Raw genomic sequence first — 18,713 nt, 5'->3', positions numbered from 1 at the left:
TTTTTGCGGTACGCGGGCCTCTCACTGTTGTGGCCTCTCCTGTTGCGGAGCACAGGCTCCGGACGCACAGCCCCAGCGGCCATGGCTTATGGGCCCAGCCGCTCTGTGGCATGTGGGATCTTCCCGGACCGGGGCACGAACCCTTGTCCCCTGCATTGGCAGGCGGACTCTGAATCACTGCACCACCAGGGAAGCCCCTGGACACTCTTAAGTATTATGGACCCTTGGGTCCAATTCCACAGCTATGAATCGTAAACTGTATGCTGTGTCCAAGGATCTGCATTTTAAAGACCTCCCCGGGGGTGGTGGCCGGCATGGCGCTGTCTGCATGTTGGGGTTTGGGAGGTACTTACTGCACTGGGTGACTCCCTGTCCTCAGTTACATGACTTTGTGACTTACGTGTGTCAGCAGCCCAGGCTGATGTTTATTCTCATCTCGGTAGACTGAGTAACATTCTGACGAAAGTCTGTCCCTTTTCATGGAGGAAATTAGATTCCTTAAAATTTAAGGCCGGGCTTCCCTAGTGGTGCAGTGGTTGAGAGTCCGCCTGCCGATGCAGGGGACACGGGTTCGTGCCCCGGTACGGGAGGATCCCACGTGCCGCGGAGTGGCTGGGCCCGTGAGCCATGGCCGCTGAGCCTGCGCGTCCGGAGCCTGTGCTCCGCAACGGGCGAAGCCACAGCGGTGAGAGGCCTGTGTACCGCAAAAAAAAAAAAAAAAATTTAAGGCCGAAACTGAAAATAGCTATGGGGTTATTATTGTCAGCAAATTTGTTTTTATTTTATTGGTTTTCCTTTTTATTTTATAGGTATGTAAGGCAGATGAGAAATTTAATCAGCTGGTACATTTTCTTCGAAATCATAAGCAGGAAAAACACCTGGTCTTCTTCAGGTAATACTTCTGGGGTTCAGCCACACCCAGAACGTGCACATGTGTGTAACCTTCAGGTTTGGAATTCCCTTCAGGTTGTTTGTCTGTTAGGAATGTGTTTGCTGCAAATGACTTCTGCAGCTCAAGCTGGAGGGGTTTATTTTTCTCCTGTGAAAAGAAGTCCAGAGGTAGGCAGTTCCTGACATTGGTTTCTGTCTCAGCAACGTCAAGACCAGTGTTTCTTTAACTGTCTTGGCCTTTCCTTCCTGTAGGTCACCTCCTAGTTTTAAGATGACCACTGTGACACCTGCTGCCACGTTTGCATTGAAAGCAGATAAAAGGAAAAGCAGGGAGAGGGGGAAGGGCAGTGCTTGCTATATCCGACCCTTTTAATCAGAAAAGCAAAAGACTTTCTCAGGCAGCCCCCTCCCAAGCTGACTTCTGCTTTCATTGTATGGGCCAAAGGTGGGTCACCCAGCAGCCCCTCACTTTAGGAGATGGGAAAAAAACAAGTGGGTAGCTGTCCCAGCCTCTGTAGTAGAGGGAGGTGAAGGAGGAAGTGGTTGGGAGGGCGTTTGATCCGCCAGCCTAGTGTCTGCCACACTGGGTGTGTCCTGTTGTCAGAGCGCAAGATAGGAACAGTTGTGTGCATCCTTTGGGCTGTTTTTTTCCTCCTCCAGATATACCTGTGGTGTTGTCTTTTTTGCAATACCAAAATAATTTTATGTTTGTTTTCCATCCATCATGTCACCAATAAAATGCATTAGCTGTACTGTCCCACAGTTAGAAATACAACCTGGTACCCACACCACACACACACACGCACACGCACACGAAACTGAAACAAAGATTTCATAAAACTGCGTTTGACTAGGTGGGATGCATTCTGATGCTTTCTGTTCTGTTCTGCTCTAATTTTTAAAAAATGCTGGTCCAGACTCACTAAATTGATTTCAGAACCCACCAGATTGCTTTCAGGATCTGTGGGTTGTGACCCTAGTGTGCAAAACTGCTTTATTATGTACTGATGTGACTCTTGGTGGAAACTGGGGAATCTGGCAGCAGTCAGTTAGCACAGGTGTTTAAGACAGGAGAGTTAGACAGGAGTTAGCCCGAATTGGAATCCTGCAGCCTGGTGTAGTGGGAGAACATGGGAGATGGAATCACACCTTCCTCTGGTTCTCCTCTGCCACTCACTCGTACTGCCTCTCTGGAAGCTTCAGGTCCCTCATCTACAAAAGGATGTGACATCCCTTTGGGATCCCTCAAATAAAAAAGGTGAACTTTATTAGAAGGGGGCTGTGTAGGGAGCTCACAGACTCAAAGAGAAAGTTGGGTGCACCGCCTCTAGGGAAGACAGGATCTGGGGGACCCAGATGGCCATCTCTTTAGGGCACAGCCTCATTGGGATGACCTTGCTCCAGTCCCCTTTTGTCCTTGACTCCAAGTCCAATATCCAGGATAGAGGACCTGATAGGTCTGACTTCTGCTGAGACCTTGGGAACTGCACTGAATGGGGAAGAAGCAGTTCCCTGAAAGAAAAGCAGGAGTAAAGCTGTATTTAAGACGTCATCGTTCTTGTTGTGAAGGACTCCTTCCGTTTAATTAGTTCCTCCGGGAGCCAGGGAGATCCCCTTGCTAGAACAGCTTTAGACAAGAGGAACACGTTGTTTGGGTTTTAACTCCTGCTGAAGGGGTTTTGTCAGAAGATTGGCCTTCCCCTGGCCGAGAGCTTAGTTGTGGATGATAAGCACAGGCATTCTCCTCTGCAGTCTCCCGGGACGACTGGGTGGTCCCCACTGCATCTAGTGCTTGCGGCCTCCCTCCCCCATCGCAGGAGGACCAAGGCGGCCTACGACTCTAAGCCCTCTGTCCCCTCTCGCAGCACTTGCGCCTGCGTGGAGTACTACGGAAAGGCTCTGGAGGCCCTGGTGAAGGGCGTGAAGGTAATGTGCATTCACGGAAAGATGAAATATAAGCGCAATAAGATCTTCACGGAGTTCCGCAAATTGCAAAGGTGGGTTGGCTTCCTCGGAGATGGCGGATCTCCAGCCACTCTGCTCTTTTGCAGGTTGCTCTGCCTCGAAACCTCACATGTGTTTCCCTGCCTGGAACTCTCTTCCTCCTCAACCTGGTTATCACATCTTCTCTGTATAAACATCCAGAGCCCCTGCCCTCTGTCCTGACCCCATTACACTTTGCTACACTGACTTCCTTACTTATCTGTCAACTTCCCTGCTAGGTTGTAAGCTCCATAAGAACGGGAACCTGTGTGTTGTGTTCGCTCCCCCAGTGGGGCTTTGGTAGCTGTTTGTTGAATGACGGAACAGACAGGAGCAACCCGTTAAAGGCTGTAGATTGTCAGCTGGTGGCTAGGCTGTAGGGAACTTGTGGCTCTAGTGATCATAACTTGATTCCGTTTGTGCATAGAAATACTTCTTCTCTGTGTTTCTTAATCATTGAGCCTTCTGGCTATGTTAAAAGCAATCTTTTAGGCAAAGTGATAGAATTGATGGATACATGACAGTCTGGGAGGGAAAATTTCATTTGTTTTTTTTAAACGGCTGCAAAGGATTAGACCAAATACTGTGGGTTTTTTTTTTTTCTTTTCCCTCAATGGAAATATGCTAATTAAAAAAAATCTCTTCAGTGTTTCCTCCCCACCTCTTTACAGATTTCACTGACAACTTGTAAAGTCCTAGAGGTTCTTAGGAGGAAGAAAAATCAAAATGTTATTCCTATATATTTGCTTCTGTGAGAGATTCTGCAACCTGTGTTATTACTGTCATCCCTCAGTAAAGACTGCTTGATGGTGAGGGAAACAGTGGCCTCCTTACTCAGTGTGGTGTTTTCTCATTTTCTAGTGGGATTTTAGTGTGCACTGATGTGATGGCCCGAGGAATAGATATTCCTGAAGTAAACTGGGTTTTGCAGTACGACCCTCCCAGCAATGCCAGGTACAGCATGAGAGAATGTTACCCACTCTGTCTAGGAATCTAGGCTAATGAAATAGGAATCCTGAGGAAGAAGACACAATGATGGTTGTCAAAACATTACAAAATAGCAAAAATAGGGGAACTGGTGAGTTATCATTGATAGGTCAATAGTGATACTATATTATCACTGAAATTTCAGTCATTTTCAAATACTTTTTTTTTTTTTTGCGGTACGCGGGCCTCTCGTTGTGGCCTCTCCCGTTGCGGAGCACAGCCTCCGGACGCGCAGGCTCAGCAGCCATGGCTCACGGGCCCAGCTGCTCCGCGGCATGTGGGATCTTCCCGGACCGGGGCACGAACCCGCGTCCCCTGCATCGGCAGGCGGACTCTCAACCACTGTGCCACCAGGGAAGCCCCCTCAAATACTTTTTAATAGATCTTTTTTATTTACTTACTGATTTTTAAATATTTTGGCTGTGCCGCACAGCATGTGGGGTCTTACTTCCTGGACCAGGGATGGAACTCATGCCCCCTGCATTGGAAGTGCAGTCTTAATCACTGGGCCACCAGGGAAGTCCCTTAGTTCTTGCAGAACTGCACAGGATAGAGTGTTTAAAGGACAACAATATATGCACCATATATGAAGATGTCAGTTATTCTCTGAAAGCAAGCATATATTCCTGATAAATGCATCCAAACATAGGAAAGCACCTGTAAATACAAACTCCTAAGCAATAGTTGTTACTTCCGGGGGTGGGGGGGTGCGGTTCCTCATAGGTCACTTTTATTTTCTTTTTTACACTTTTCATTGTTTTTCAAATTTTCTACTGAGACTGCTTCCTCCTACCTGTACCGTCAGATAGGCATAAATTTAAAAGTTTTATAGTTCATAGTAAATGTCTAACAGAACCCTCTCTGGTTTGCACGTGTACTTTAATAGCCAGCTCTTCTATAGCACTAATAAGCGGCGGGTTGGTATGGAGCTCCTCGGGTCATTTTAGGTGCATCAGCCGTGCAGCTGCAGGCCTGTGCTCTGCTCGGCCACCGTCACGTGGTAACCATGTTCCCGCCCCTTGTTGTTCACAGTGCCTTCGTGCATCGCTGTGGCCGCACAGCCCGCATCGGCCACGGCGGCAGCGCACTTGTGTTTCTCCTTCCCATGGAAGAGTCGTACGTCAATTTCCTTGCAATTAACCAGAAAGTAAGCTGTCTTCGTTTCTCCTATGGAATGTCCAATGCTGGGGTAGTTGAAAAAGTTCTTTTCCAGCAAGTGGGGTCCAGAACTTAGATTAGGGGTTGCAGACACACAGGGGCCAGGCTGGTGATGTCCGTGCGGGAACCTGGCTGGCTTTATGGCTGTGGAGAGGCTCTGGGGTACGGCCACTGCTCGGCCCCAGCTAAGTATCACTAGTTGGGAACATAGACCTATGTTACCATACTTTCCAACCAGAAATCAGGATTATTAGGTAAAATCTCATTTTAAACTTTGCTTTAAAATTTTTAAAATACTTTCTGGACCAAGTAAAATACTTTGCTTGGATTTGGGCTTCCAGGCCTCCGCTTTAAGATTAAAATGGATTGTTCTGCCTTTGGTTTTATTGGCACTGGCTTTTATGGGGTAGCCTTGGTTGGGGATGAGGGGATTCCAGCCAGAAGTGATGCTGTGGTCCCTGTGCAGTGCCCCCTGCAGGAGATGAAAGTCCAGAAGAACACAGTAGACCTCCTTCCAAAGCTCAAGTCCATGGCCCTGGCCGACAGAGCTGTGTTTGAAAAGGGCATGAAAGCTTTTGTGTCGTTCGTCCAGGCTTATGCAAAGCATGAGTGTAACCTCATCTTCAGATTAAAGGGTAAGTTGGACTTCTTCACATAGTTGTATCTCCATCTGAAACATCTGGTGGTTTTAGAAGTATTACAAGTATGAAAACTGCTTTGTTTTATAAAAACGTCAGGCCTTATTACTCAGCCATAAAAAGAAACGGAATTGAGCTATTTGTAATGAGGTGGATAGACCTAGAGTCTGTCATACAGAGTGAAGTCAGAAAGAGAGAGACAAATACCGTATGCTAACACATATATATGGAATTTAAGAAAAAAAAATGTCATGAAGAACCTAGGGGTAAGACAGGAATAAAGACACAGACCTAATAGAGAATGGACTTGAGGATATGGGGAGGGGGAAGGGTAAGCTGTGACAAAGCGAGAGGCATGGACATTTATACACTACCAAACGTAAGGTAGATAGCGAGTGGGAAGCAGCCGCATAGCACAGGGAGATCAGCTCTGTGCTTTGTGACCACCTTGCGGGGTGGGATAGGGAGGGTGGGAGGGAGGGAGACGCAAGAGGGAAGAGATATGGAGACATATGTATAACTGATTCACTTTGTTATAAAGCAGAAACTAACACACCATTGTAAAGCAATTATACTCTAATAAAGATGTTAAAAAAAAAAAGTCAGACCTATGCCAGGTTTAATGTATTCTAAACATTTAAAAGAAAGTCTTCCTGGGAATTCCCTGGTGATCTGGTGGTTAGGACTCCGAGCTTCCACTGCAGGGGGCATGGGTTCGATCCCTGGTCGGGGAACTAAGATCCCATGTGCTGTGCAGCGCAGTCAAAAAAATAAATAAAAATAAAATAAAAGACAGTCTTCCTTGGGTTTGAGTAGACAGAGAATACGCTGGCTGCCGAGTATTCCTTTTTAGTAAAAATGTAATTATTTTAATTCTAATTAAAATGAGCCTGTTAGATCATTTAGGTAGACAAAATTATATTGTTATGAATGTTGTGGGTTGATGCCTGTAACCCTGTTTTGGGCGTGCTAACCGCAGTGTTTCGGTTTTATCAGACCTCGATTTTGCAAGTCTTGCTCGAGGTTTTGGCCTGCTGAGGATGCCCAGGATGCCAGAGCTGAGAGGAAAGCAGTTTCCAGATTTCGTGCCTGTGGATGTCAGTACAGACAGCATTCCATTTAAAGATAAAATCAGAGAAAAGCAGAGGCAGAAGCTATTGGAGCAACAAAGAAAAGAGAAAACAGAAAATGAAGGGAGAAGAAAATTCATAAAAAATAAAGCTTGGTCAAAGCAGAAGGCCAAAAAGGAAAAGAAGAAAAAACGGAGTGAAAAAAGGAAAAGGGAAGAGGTAAAGTTTGCGTTTTTATTATTTAAATACTCAACTTAGAATTCTGAACACGTTTCACTGAAGTGTCGTGTATAGTTATCTTCTAATAGGAATTGCGTAGGACTCTCCGATTTCTATACTCCCTTGGTGGCTTGGGTGGGGAATGCGCTGTGTTTGTGGAAGCTGATCTAAGAGCAAGTAGTTACCGATGAAAAATTGCTGGTTTCACTTAGAACACTGTTGCTGAGAAATTCAGTAGCTTGTCGGTCTCTTCTGCTCTCAGGGTTCTGATATCGAAGATGAGGACATGGAAGAACTTCTTAATGACACAAGGCTCTTGAAAAAGTTTAAAAAAGGCAAAATTACTGAAGAAGAACTCGAGAAGGGGCTGTTGACGAGTGGCACAAGATCAATCGAGACAGCAGATTTGGGGATCTCAGATTTGGAAGACGACTGCTGATTCCTGCCGCTCAGGCGAAGTGCATGAGAGCAACGGCAATGCCACGAGCTGCCCTGCGCTCGCAGATAGCTTGCGCTCGCGTCTACTGAACAGCAGAACTTCAGCAGACGTCCGGGAAGAACCACATCTCCCAAAGCTGCTGTTGCAGACGGCAGAGATGTGAGGGGCTTCACGCTCATGAATATTTTATGAAAAACATACCAGCCTTTGGAGTCTAACAGAAGAAAACGTAAATTAACTGAGTGTAAATAACAGATGTCAATATTTATTTTGATGGGTTACTCAAAGAGCTCATTGTTTGGTGGCTATTTTATACTTCTTTTTTAACATAGAGATACTGATGTAGACTTGATTTTAGGCCTTTTAAAATTCCTGTGTTTTCAGGCACCTGATCTCCCTGGATGTCCTTCTCCCTGGACTTCAGTTCTCTCTTTGATGTACTGTGCAGAACACCTGCACAGCCCCTAGTACTGTTTTATTGATGAGTATCTGAAAAACAGAGGAAGCAAGTCATTCTGGAAAAGAAAATTATTATGCCTTCTGTTGAATAAACTGTATTTCATTCTAATTGTGCCTTAAGTGTGTGAAGGTGGCTGCATAGCGTCTTTACCAAGATGGACAATACATTTGGGCCTGGGGTCAGCTTGCAGTACCGATACAAAATCTTTCATACAATTGCAGTACCATATCAAAATCTTTCATACAATTTGAAAAGATGCTGAATTGTTCCCAAGAACAATTTTAAAAAAGCTGTTCAGGACCCAAACATGTTTAAATTCACATCTTTCCCAGATACAGAATTAAAGTTTGCAAATATTCTGGAAGGCGTCTTCGTAAGTGGTGAGGCGTGCAGGGAACTCCTGCCAAAGACGCTGTTTCTGTCTTGGGTTCTCACGTCCACTGCTGGAAGCCTGATGCAGGTTCAGCAAGTGTCTCCTGCCTTTCTCACACGGCACCGTGTAGCCTGCGTCCTGGGTGGCTGTTGGTCGCTGGAGGGGCGCCTGGCCGCAGTTAGGACCCCTGCTCTCTTAGGCCTGCATGGCTTTCACTGATGCTTCTGGCAGGTAAGTCTGGAGTGTGGGGAAGATGAAGGGAGGGGGACGGGGCACATCTTCTTTCATCAGTCAAGTAGCCAATCATCTAACTTGTATTTCTGGAAACTGGAAATGAATGGAAGTGTCTGGAAACCATAAGCACAATTTAGGTTGGGTTCTAGGGGAACCATGAACATATTTTAGATGGGACTGAAATGAATAAAAAATTCTCCAAGACGTATGATTTTAAGTCCTTAGTCGATAAAATTTCATAAAAAAACAATTCAGTTTTGGCCTGGCTCATTGAGGGGCCAAGAGGCTGCTCCCAGCATCAGCTGTTCGCCGGCAGGAAAGGGCCCGGCGGTTACAGATAGAGCTTGATGAGTTCGTCGCTGACTGCTGAGGGCGTCAGCACCCCCAGGTCTGTAAACAGCAGTGTGATTAAGGAAGGGGAGGTGTAGTCGACCCACGGGTGCTCCTCTTTGAGATCCTGTTCAGTCTGCGTGGACTTCAGAGTATCTGCCTTGTACTGAGGAGACAGGAAGCATACGTTAGTCTGCCCCACGTGCTCAGGGCTCTGAACTGGAGAGGCCTTGGCCTGAGCAATTAGTGTGCTCCTGCCTCAGAGTGCTCTCTGGAAACGGGGGGAGGCCAGCTGTGCGGCACACTGGCGAGGGGGACGAGTGTGGCTTGGGTGAACAGATCATTAAAGAAAAACTTAAGCCACGTGTCCCCTCACTGGTGTGCTGGATTAACTCCTCCAGACCTCTCAAGACAACCATTTAGAGCATTTATAGAGTGCTTACTAAGTGCCAGGCACGTGCTAAGTTCTTCCCATGGATTATCTCAGAATTGTCATAACCCTTGTACAGATAACTGAAGTTCACAGAGCTTACAATGAAAGGACTTGCCCAAGGTCACATGGTTAGTAAGTAGTGGAGATGGCAAGTGAGCCCAGACAGCTGAGCCAAAACTTCGACTATTACCAGTTTCCCCTGCCTCCTTGGCCTGTATCTAGTGCTTAATTGAATGAGAGACAAAGACTTAAATTCTGGGGACAAATTAGGCTGTTCAACAGCCACCAACTTACCTTTGTATCCTGAGTACTGGAAAAAATAGTGGGAAGTGAATAACTTAATGGAACATTCTTAGCACTGTGTTTTTCTTCAAAGGTTTCAGTTTAGACTCAAATACCCCTTCAAATATGTAAAACTCTTGCCTTAAACTTATCTGGGACATCTTGCTGGTTTAGTGGGAAGAGCCGTACAAACTTGAAACTTTCTGCAACAACATAAAAAGGCTTGTTCTGTGCTTTGGCACACACGGCCATCTGGTTGGTTCCAATCTGGGAAGTCAGAGAAAAGCGGAGAAGGGTGAGATCTTATGGCATATCTGAAGTGGAAGCAACAGAAAGTATATGAGTGAACGCAATATATGTACTTCTGGCTTTGGAATTACAGAAGACCTTTAAAAAAGAAAACACGTTTCTCCAAAGATATACAAATGGTCAACAGACCAACATGAAAAGATATTCAAGATTCTTAGTCATGAGAGAAACACAAGTCAAAACCACAATGGGATACCGCTTCACATCTACTAGGGTGGCTATAGTTAAATAAACAAGTGTTGGCAAGGATGTAGAGAAATTTGGAATCCTTGTACGTTGCTGGTAGGAACGTAAAATGCTGTAGCTACTGTGGGAAACAGTTCGGCAGTTCCTCAAAAAGCTAAACACAGAAATACCATATGACCCAGCAATTCCACTCTTAGGTATATACCTCAAAGAATTGAAAACAGGAACTCAAATAGGTAATCGTACACCCGTGTTCCCAGCAGCATTAGTTACAATAGTCAAAGGATAGAAACAACTCAAGTATCCATCAACAGATGAATGGATAAACAAATGTGATGTGGTACATTATGCAGCCATAAAGAGGAATGAAGCACTGACACATGCTACAATATAGATGAGCTTTGCAAACATCATGCTAAGTGAAATAAGCCAAACTCAAAAGGACAGATACTGTATGATTCCACTTATATAAGGTAACTAGAATAGGCAAAAATCATGGAGGGAGAAAGATTAGGGGATGGGGAGAGGAAAATGGGGAGTTTTGCTTAATGGTGACAGTTTGGGGTGATGTAAAAGTTTTGAAGACAGACAATGGTGATGGCCACACAACAATGTGAGTGTAATGAATCCCACTGAACTGTACACTTAAGAATGATTAAAACGGCAAATTTTTATGTTATATATTACCACATACAACAAACTATCGTGAAATCTTTCCATGTTAAGCAACAGATAAATTTGAAACATTATACTGATGTCAAATATGCTCCATTAAAAAGAAAAACCAACCAAAAACTCAATTCCAGTTAAAGCATGTTTTGAAAATATATAAATTACATTCTCCTAATTTACACAAATCAGTCTCCAAAGCAGGAAGAAATCTGAACAAAATTTGACCGCTGCAATGGCTCATGGGAACTGGGAAGCCATTGGCTGCAGTGGTGGAGTCTTGAAGCTAAGCAGGGTTAGAGGAACGAATCGTTAACAATACAGAGCTAGCTGGATGTCTGAGGTCAGTGATGTAGCTCCACGCCCTGAGCAAGGGCCTGTGGAGAACTGATGCTCCTACCTTGTTAATGATTCCTCCGTTTTCAACAACTCCTTCAGCACCAACAATGACAAGGTCCACTTTCTCCATGATGTAGCTAAGGAAATTAAAAACAATTTTTTAATGCTCTCTTGTCTTTGCTCTTCTTAGTAGCAACATCGCCTGCAAAGATTAATACTCCATTTTCACCAAGTTCCTCTCATAACTGTCTTCCAAAGAGCACTGAACTCATGAGACAACCGCTGGCACCGTTACCGGTTCTGCTACAGGGGCACCAAGACCTGTTTTGGTCACGACACCACAATAAGACGTGTAACTCATCCTGCCACCCAGTAATGTACATGCATACGTGTGTAGCTGAAGCAAGGATTTCATGACCCGGCATTTATCCTTACTATATGTGGCACATTCTATTTTCCTTTCTACGTTAATACAAACAAAATTTAAAGACCTGATGTGATCTGAAGTTGGAAAAAATGTTATGTAATTCAAGAATCTTGCAGGTAGGCTGAAGGCCAATCTACCTTTTGAAATGAGCAATTAGGGACTTCCCTGGTGGCCCAGTGGTAAAGAATCCACCTTACAATGTGGGGGACGTGGGTTTGATCCCTGGTCGGGGAACTAGGATCCCACATGTCGCGGGGCAACTAAGCACGTGCGCCACAACTACTGAGCTCGTGCGCCTCAACTAGAGAGAAGCCCGCATGCTGCAACTGAGACCTGACTCAGCCAGAACTAAATAAATAAATCTTAAAAGAAAATAAAATGAGCAATTAGTAGAATTCTTTAAAATGTTTACTCTTAAACACATTCCTAATTTCCTTAATCATCTCCTTATGTGTTTCCTTTCCAAGGGATTATTACTCCTGTTTTCTCTTGGGAGGCACGCTGCCAATCCATGGAGCATGTCACCTGGGCTTTAGGAGTGAAGTTGCACAGGTGAGACGAAGAATCCCAGAGTGCCACTGAGGGCAGCCGTGTCTTCAGATGAAGAGGGAGCACTGGTCACATGTGCTGACCTGACCTCTGCACCTTGCTCTTAAAATGCACTATGATACCGCCATGTAAATGACTCCCCCTCTCCCTGACATCCTATAGCCCTGTCTGTACACTATCAAGGCCTTATAATGAGCTTGCTGGTTTAGCCCAGCTATCAGTTAAGAGGCAGGACGCTGCCCAGTCCAGTTTTATGAACGAGACTCAAACCTTCCAACTGGAAGTGCTGTTCCAAGCCACCCCTGGGAGTGGGCGAGGAAGAGTAATTGTGGCGGGGGAGGCCAGGCACTTACCCAACAGCGGCATCCAGTACGACGGTGACGGGGACACTGAGGTGGCAGAGGGCTTTGGCCATTTTCTTACTGAAAGCGACAGTTTGAGAACATTAGAAAAAAGTCCAGGAAAGTCTCATAGTGGTGTATGGTGAGTCACTTAATTTGGACAATGATAAATCACTTTAGCTGGAAACTCAGTTCACATTAATGGATTAAGGGGCACATCCTGAGACTTTGGACTAAGGAAACAAGAATTTGGGTCCTTTAGAAGGAAGTATTTGTTTTAGGAGAACTACGCTCTTGGGGATACAAAAAGATATGTAAATTCAGAAAAAAAGGGTTTTTCTTTTACTATGTTCTGGCTAGATATGAGGTGAATTCTCTATTCCTTGATAAAAATCTTTCAATTGCTGTTCCTCTGACTTAAGTACTAACTAAAACCCCTAGATCCTATACTGTGACCTACTTCAAATTCACGGTGATTTTTCTTCCAGGGGCAGGAATGGGCACTGTCAAAGGCAATGCTGACTGGCAAATTCTGTCTCCTCTTACAATGGATTCTAATCCTCAGTTCGCTCTTTAAAAGGACTGCTGGGCTCATAACCAAATGGAAGGATACTTGCCCTGATAAGTCAGGCTGTGACTCTGTAATGTACACACTGAAACGCTTCTTGGCCGCCACGGCTGCTTCCAAGACTCTCAGGACCACTCTGGAGTAGGCATGAGTTAATATTCTCTGTGGGCACAGAAAGCTCTGTCAAAAGGGCAAGCTTCTGGCGATCACCCATACTCTATGACCCTCTGATGCGTGTTCCTGGTACCCTAAAGCTTCTCCATATGCTTTCTCACAAATCAGCTGTAATCAGAAAGGAGATCCTTGATAGTACACTGACTTTAAGCCCATATACAAGCTGAAAAAGTTTTCTGCCAGAGGAATATATTATGGGTCTCCTCTTCCCGTAGCAAGCGCAGAAGTGACATCTCCACGTGGTGTTACTCAGATACAAGAGCCTTTATATCTGAAGGCTCTGTTAGGTTCCTTTGGGTTGGCTTCCCTAATTCTAAGACATGGTTCGCACTCTTGGGCATACAGGCACCAGGCAGGTAGCATAAAGGAATGCAAGGGGCCGGATGGGGCCAGCAGCAGAGTAGAAAGGCTGAGCTCCAGCTGTTGTCATGTGGGCCCACTGTGGTCAGATCATCTGGTTTTTCTAGAGGCGCTGAAAATCCAATATTTCAATGTTAGCTAACTAATTTTTAAAAACTTATAAACGCTGTTTGGGGTAAACACAACCCATCTGTGGACTGGATACAATTTGCAGATACTTAGATGTAATCTCCGCTCTGGGGAACAGAGTGCAGACGACAGTGTAAGCAAGGAGGAGGGACGTAGCTCCCTAGCTCCTTTCTGGGCCTCGCCCAAGAGCTTGTTAGAAATGTAGGTTCTCAGGCCCCACCCTTGTCCGACTGAATCAGAATCTTCATTTAAAAGATCCCCAGGTGGTTCATCTGCATTTTCAAATTTGAGCAGCTGTGCTGGAAATTTAGCCAAAGTAGCACTGATGCGGGTGGTTATTACACATTCAACTCCACTAGAGCAAATGAATCCTGCAGCGAGTCTGCAGAAGGAGAAAGCCTCGGCGAGAGGCAGTCACAGGCTTGCCTCCACTTGGCCCCAAGATGGCTTTGTTTGCAGCTGGCTTGTGTACAAGTTCCACTCGCATCTATTACGTCATTTATTTAATAACATACTCCAAAAAAAAAAAAAGACTTCAAAAATTGGGAAAGGGGTAATAAACAGTGGACAAGAGTCCAGATGCAAGTGAATACTTTTATGGTCTATGGAGGCTTAGATGGCAGAAAGAAGGCGTGCTGCTGGGAGAGACGTCATAAAAGTTTTACGACCCCTTTGCTGGGAGACTGACTTGATGTGCAGCTCCCGTCTTTCCTCACTCAGCTTATGAACACTTGGTGGTATCTCTGTAAGAGCGTTTGGAATGAAGATGAAAAAATCTCAATCCAGTGCTAACATTCAGCAGGAAGACAGTCAGTATGAACCAATGACAAGAGCTGTGTTAATTTAATTCAGATTAATTTAGTACATATCCAGTAATAAAAAATACTTTTTTTAGTAAGACACCTTATCAAATCAAGAATCATCCATGCTGTCCCGGGGTTTTTCTCTGCCTGTTTAAAATGACAACCACCTATGATAATAATATCTACATTTAGACAGTGCTTACTATGTGCCGGGCATAGTGCAGAGTCCTTACACATACCATCTCATTAATCCTCACAACACCCCTATGAGGTAGGTGCTGTTATTACCCTTATTTAACAGATGAGAAAACTGCAGCACAGAGAGGTTAAGTAACTTGTCCAAGGTTACACAGCAAGTAAGTGGCAGAGGCAGGATTTTAGCCCAGGAGTCTAACTCCAAAGTTCTTGCTCCCAATCACCACACATGATCAAGATCTACTCACCGCCCCATCTTTGATGAAAGTATGGCACAGATCTGCAATTTTATTTCTCGACAGTGATGTTCTCCTGAGAAAAATCTCTCCCCGCTCAATCATGATCTTTTTACATTTGGAGTAATCCTAGGAAGAAAAGAGCAAAATGAGGTGAAGGGGAGGATCCAGATAAAGCTGAGAATATTTGTGGCCAAACAGAGAAACGGAGAGGTAACCGAGGAGGGCAGGGGCTTACGGAGTATTCCAGGGAGGTAAGGCTAATGAAGCGCAGGAAGAGCTCCCCGCCCGAGGACACGGCCACAGAAGAGTCCACGCCACACAGGGTTTCTATGGCACTGGTGAGATTCGCTCTCAGGCCCTGGAGTGTCTCCCCTGGAATGATCACACGAGGAATGTAACGTTCATTTTTGACCCTTGATGGGTCTGTGATTCACTTACTCATTCAACCAGTGTTTACTGGGTGCAGGCTGTATGCCAGGCGCTGTTCTAGATTGTAGAGATACATCAGTGAACGTGACAGACAGGGTCCCAGCTGACGGAACTCCCTTTCTAGCGGGAGAGGCAGACAGTAAACAAGCACATAAAGAAATCAACAAGTTAATTACAGACTGAAATGAGGACAGAAAAAAGCAGAATGATGAGAAAGGTGGAGCTACTTTAGACAGAGTTCACAAGGGTGGTCTCTTGGAGTGCAGGCCTAAGCAGAGACCTGAGTAAGAAAGGATCCAGCCGAGTAAAGATCCAGTGGGAAAAGTCTCAGATGCAGACTATAAACGCAAAGGTCCCAAGAAGGGAATAAACTTGGTATGAGAAACAAAGAGAGGCCAGAGTGAAGCACAGCTCAGTGAGGGACAGCATAGAAGGAAATTAAGTAGCAGTGACAGAAGAGGTCTGCGGGGTGGGGTAGGTAAGGCTTAGGTGTTTGGATTTTTTTTTTTAATACTTATTTATTTGGCTGCCCCGGGTCTTTAGTTGTGGCATATGAACTCTTAGTTGCAGCTTGTGGGATCTAGTTCTCTGACCAGGGATCCAACCCGTGCCCCCTGCATTGGGAGTGCAGTCTTAGCCACTGGACCACAGGGAAGTCCCAGGTGTTTGGATGCTATTGTAAGTGCAATGGGAAGATGCTGGAGGTTGCCTTAGAGACATGCATCTCTAGGCCAGCGCTTCAGATTAAAGAACACTTTGTTGGGCTTCCCTGGTGGCCCAGTGGTTGAGAGTCCGCCTGCCGATGCAGGGGACACGGGTTCGTGCCCCGGTCCGGGAAGATCCCACGTGCCGTGGAGCGGCTGGGCCCGTGGGCCGTGGCCGCTGGGCCTGCGCGTCTGGAGCCTGTGCTCTGCGGCGGGAGGGGCTGCAGCGGTGAGAGGCCCCTGTACCGCAAACAAACAAAACACAAAACAAAACAAAAGAACGCTTTATTATTTTTATTGTTATTATTATTATTTTGTTTATACCCAGATGCTTATATTTAGGATGTCTGAATTAGTAGTAATCACGATGACATTAAAACCAGAATTTATACTGGAACATTCTCTACAGCAACTGCAAAGAAACTGTCACAAGACAGAAGCTCAATAAATCCTTGTAAAGCTCAACTATTGCTATAATTTAAGCTTCAAAGTTAACCTGGTATAATATGGTCATTCTTTTTTTTTTTTTAATTTTTTTTCCTTTTATTTCTAATTGTTTCTTGAATTCTATCACTACATTTCTGTTTTTCTAAATCTGATTTATATTATGTCTCATGTCTTGTACCATTTAAAAAAAATTTAGCTCATTGTGAAATAGCGTGTTATTTTTTTTTTTTTTTTTTCTGGTTGTTACTCTTTTTTGGGGGGTTTATTTATTTATTTATTTACGTTTTGGTGTGATTTCATTGTCTGCAGGGATGTTATTCTCATTCTGTCTTCCTTACAGTAACTTTAATGGGGTTTGGACATAATCATTTCATTTTTAAGTGAAATGAGTTTTCCTGATCTTTTAGAAAATGACTTCGTTCAGTTGTCTTTTCTAACCCCACAGAGCTCCCTCTTCCATTGTTTTATGTAGTGTTAAAAAATACAGTAGCTTGCTTTCTGAGATTTCTTGGTTCTGTTCTCCTCCCCAAATCTTTTCTGGACTTTCTCTTTCTTTCTCTTCCTTTTCTTTTCATTACCCCAAACTTCTGCAATGTTGATTCCACTCCCCACTATTCAGTGGGGACCCTGGCAGGATCTATGCTGGTCTAGCCCCTTCAGTCCATCTGGGTGGCTCCCTGCACTCACCTGCTATTGTAGTGAGTAGAACCACAGCATCCTCCCAATTTCAGCTGCTACTCTCAAAGTGAGACGGTGCACCTCAGATTGGGACTTGAACCCACATGCCGGGACTCAAACCCGGCCAAAACGCACCGTCTTCCAACTGAGATCACACACCTGGCTTCAGGACTTAATGAAGCTCGGGTTCTTGATGTCTCATCACAGAAAGAATTCAGTGAGAGACAAAGTGATGGATACGAAGTGGATTTATTTAGAGAGAAACACACTCCACAGACAGAGCGTGGGCCATCTCAGAAGGTGAGAAAGGCCAATAAGGTCATTCTTGATTCAAAGTATATTTCATTGAAAGGAGACCCATTCAATGATAACTTGAGGGCTCTCTTCACATTAAAAGGACAGAAAAAGAGGGAGGAGCTGAGCTTGGGGCTGCATTACCTTATGTAGGCACACATCCGTCTCTCACTTGCTACACTTCTAACAGTTATGAGCAGACTTTCCTAACACCTGGAGTGATGGAGGATGACCGTCTTTACCTTTATCTCTCCTCAAGTACTCCAGCAAAGTCCGGATGGCAGCTACTGCTGAGGCCATGTCAGGATCTTCTTTCATCTGAGACTTAAAGTATTCAATTAACTCTGGGAAGGGAGAAAAAAGTGATTCATCAAATTCATTTAGCAGGATAGACGACCAGAGAGCTTATCAATTACTGTTGACTTTAAAAAGCAAACTAATTTAAAAAATATTTTCTTTGCAGGGTGTTTGGCTTCAGGGGCACCATAAATGTTGACGGGAATAGATATGACATCACTCTACTATTTGCAAACTCTTTCTCTCTCATTTTGCAAAAGCTAGCCATGTACAATGGCATAAAATTTAAGCCCCATCAAAAGGTAGTGAAAGGTCATTCTCCCCCTTATCCTAGACCCCAAGTCCGGAAAGAATCCCAGCGTCATCTCCTTACCGATTTCTCCTGCACCCTCCAGTCTATGCCAAGTCAAGCGTATTCACCTACATACATATGTACATGTATGTGATGCAGAGGTCCACCCTGCTCTTATTTCTTTTTTTACATGAAAGGTACTGTATACACATTAGTTTGCCCTTGCTCTTCACTTAATAAAACACCTTGATAACCACATTAGACAAGCAAATCAAATACGCCTTTCTTTTAATTCTAGTACCAGATCCAACAGGGCAGGGAGTCTTACTCGTACTTCACATAAGAGGAAATCAAGACTGCGAAGACCTGCACATGCGTCCGAAATCTCACTTTTTTGGACGGCACTGGAAAGCGTGGGGAGAAGGGGTGTCCGGGGATACCCCCAGGACCCATTCCCTGGATACAGGAGCAGCGAGTGGTTTTAGCTGTGACTAGAGGAACCACATCCAGCCAAACAGCCTGAGCTTGGAAAGTGACCTCTCCAGGAGCCCAGTCTGGGCGTGCGAGGTGGAGGGATCCCTGCGCGGCTCCGCTTTAGGCCCAGCAGGTCCGTCGCGTCCCAATTTACCCTTGTCGTCCATGGTGCCCTCTGGACCGCGGGGCCCGAGGGGCCCAGAGCCGCTCGCGCCACTTGGATGGGCCCAGCGACCGCGCGGGCTCCGAATCACAGTGACCGAGAGCGTACAGCACGGCTCTGCAAGGCTCTGCAAGGCTCTGCACTCCACTT

The 18,713-nt window shown here is 45.1% G+C and overlaps 2 protein-coding genes across 7 annotated transcripts in view; one reads left to right on the top strand and one right to left on the bottom strand.

Annotated features, from left to right (window-relative positions):
* Positions 1-7,955, top strand: part of DDX55 (DEAD-box helicase 55) — a 16,804-nt gene extending 8,849 nt beyond the window's left edge. The window contains exons 8-14 of one of the 3 annotated variants that reach the window (XM_024758533.1): positions 810-892; positions 2,757-2,888; positions 3,736-3,828; positions 4,894-5,008; positions 5,486-5,654; positions 6,654-6,946; positions 7,209-7,955. In XM_024758533.1, the coding sequence (XP_024614301.1) occupies positions 810-892; positions 2,757-2,888; positions 3,736-3,828; positions 4,894-5,008; positions 5,486-5,654; positions 6,654-6,946; positions 7,209-7,385 (1,062 nt within the window). In that variant the 3' untranslated portion in view covers positions 7,386-7,955. The remainder of the gene's footprint in view (positions 1-809; positions 893-2,756; positions 2,889-3,735; positions 3,829-4,893; positions 5,009-5,485; positions 5,655-6,653; positions 6,947-7,208) is intronic. The other 2 variants (XM_024758535.1, XM_024758534.1) reach the window with 2 other exon arrangements.
* EIF2B1 (eukaryotic translation initiation factor 2B subunit alpha) lies at positions 7,625-18,703 on the bottom strand. 4 transcript variants are annotated; one of them, XM_024758537.1, is made up of 9 exons: positions 18,555-18,703; positions 17,580-17,681; positions 15,021-15,157; positions 14,795-14,911; positions 12,935-13,047; positions 12,330-12,398; positions 11,062-11,137; positions 9,639-9,764; positions 7,625-8,948 (listed from the first exon to the last, which is right to left on the bottom strand). In XM_024758537.1, the coding sequence occupies exons 1-9, from the start codon at positions 18,565-18,567 to the stop codon at positions 8,784-8,786; spliced, it is 918 nt and encodes a 305-aa protein (XP_024614305.1). In that variant the 5' UTR covers positions 18,568-18,703; the 3' UTR covers positions 7,625-8,783. The 4 variants fall into 4 exon arrangements, with proteins under 4 accessions (XP_024614305.1, XP_024614306.1, XP_024614307.1 ...); XM_024758538.1 differs by having other exon boundaries at positions 18,293-18,687; XM_024758539.1 differs by having other exon boundaries at positions 18,317-18,687.
* Positions 18,704-18,713: the final 10 nt, after the last annotated feature.

This window comes from Neophocaena asiaeorientalis, unplaced genomic scaffold, assembly GCF_003031525.2.
Source record: "Neophocaena asiaeorientalis asiaeorientalis breed wild unplaced genomic scaffold, Neophocaena_asiaeorientalis_V1.1 scaffold77, whole genome shotgun sequence".
In the NCBI taxonomy this organism is placed as follows: Eukaryota; Metazoa; Chordata; class Mammalia; order Artiodactyla; family Phocoenidae; genus Neophocaena; species Neophocaena asiaeorientalis.
This window is presented reverse-complemented; position numbering and strand designations above follow the sequence as displayed.

Coding starts and splice junctions, on each gene's coding strand:
- EIF2B1 (XM_024758537.1), bottom strand. Junction 12,399..12,934: donor TCACAGCCTGACTTATCAGG/GCAAGTATCCTT, acceptor TGTCGCTTTCAG/TAAGAAAATGGCCAAAGCCC. Junction 9,765..11,061: donor ACGGAGGAATCATTAACAAG/GTAGGAGCATCA, acceptor CTGACTTCCCAG/ATTGGAACCAACCAGATGGC.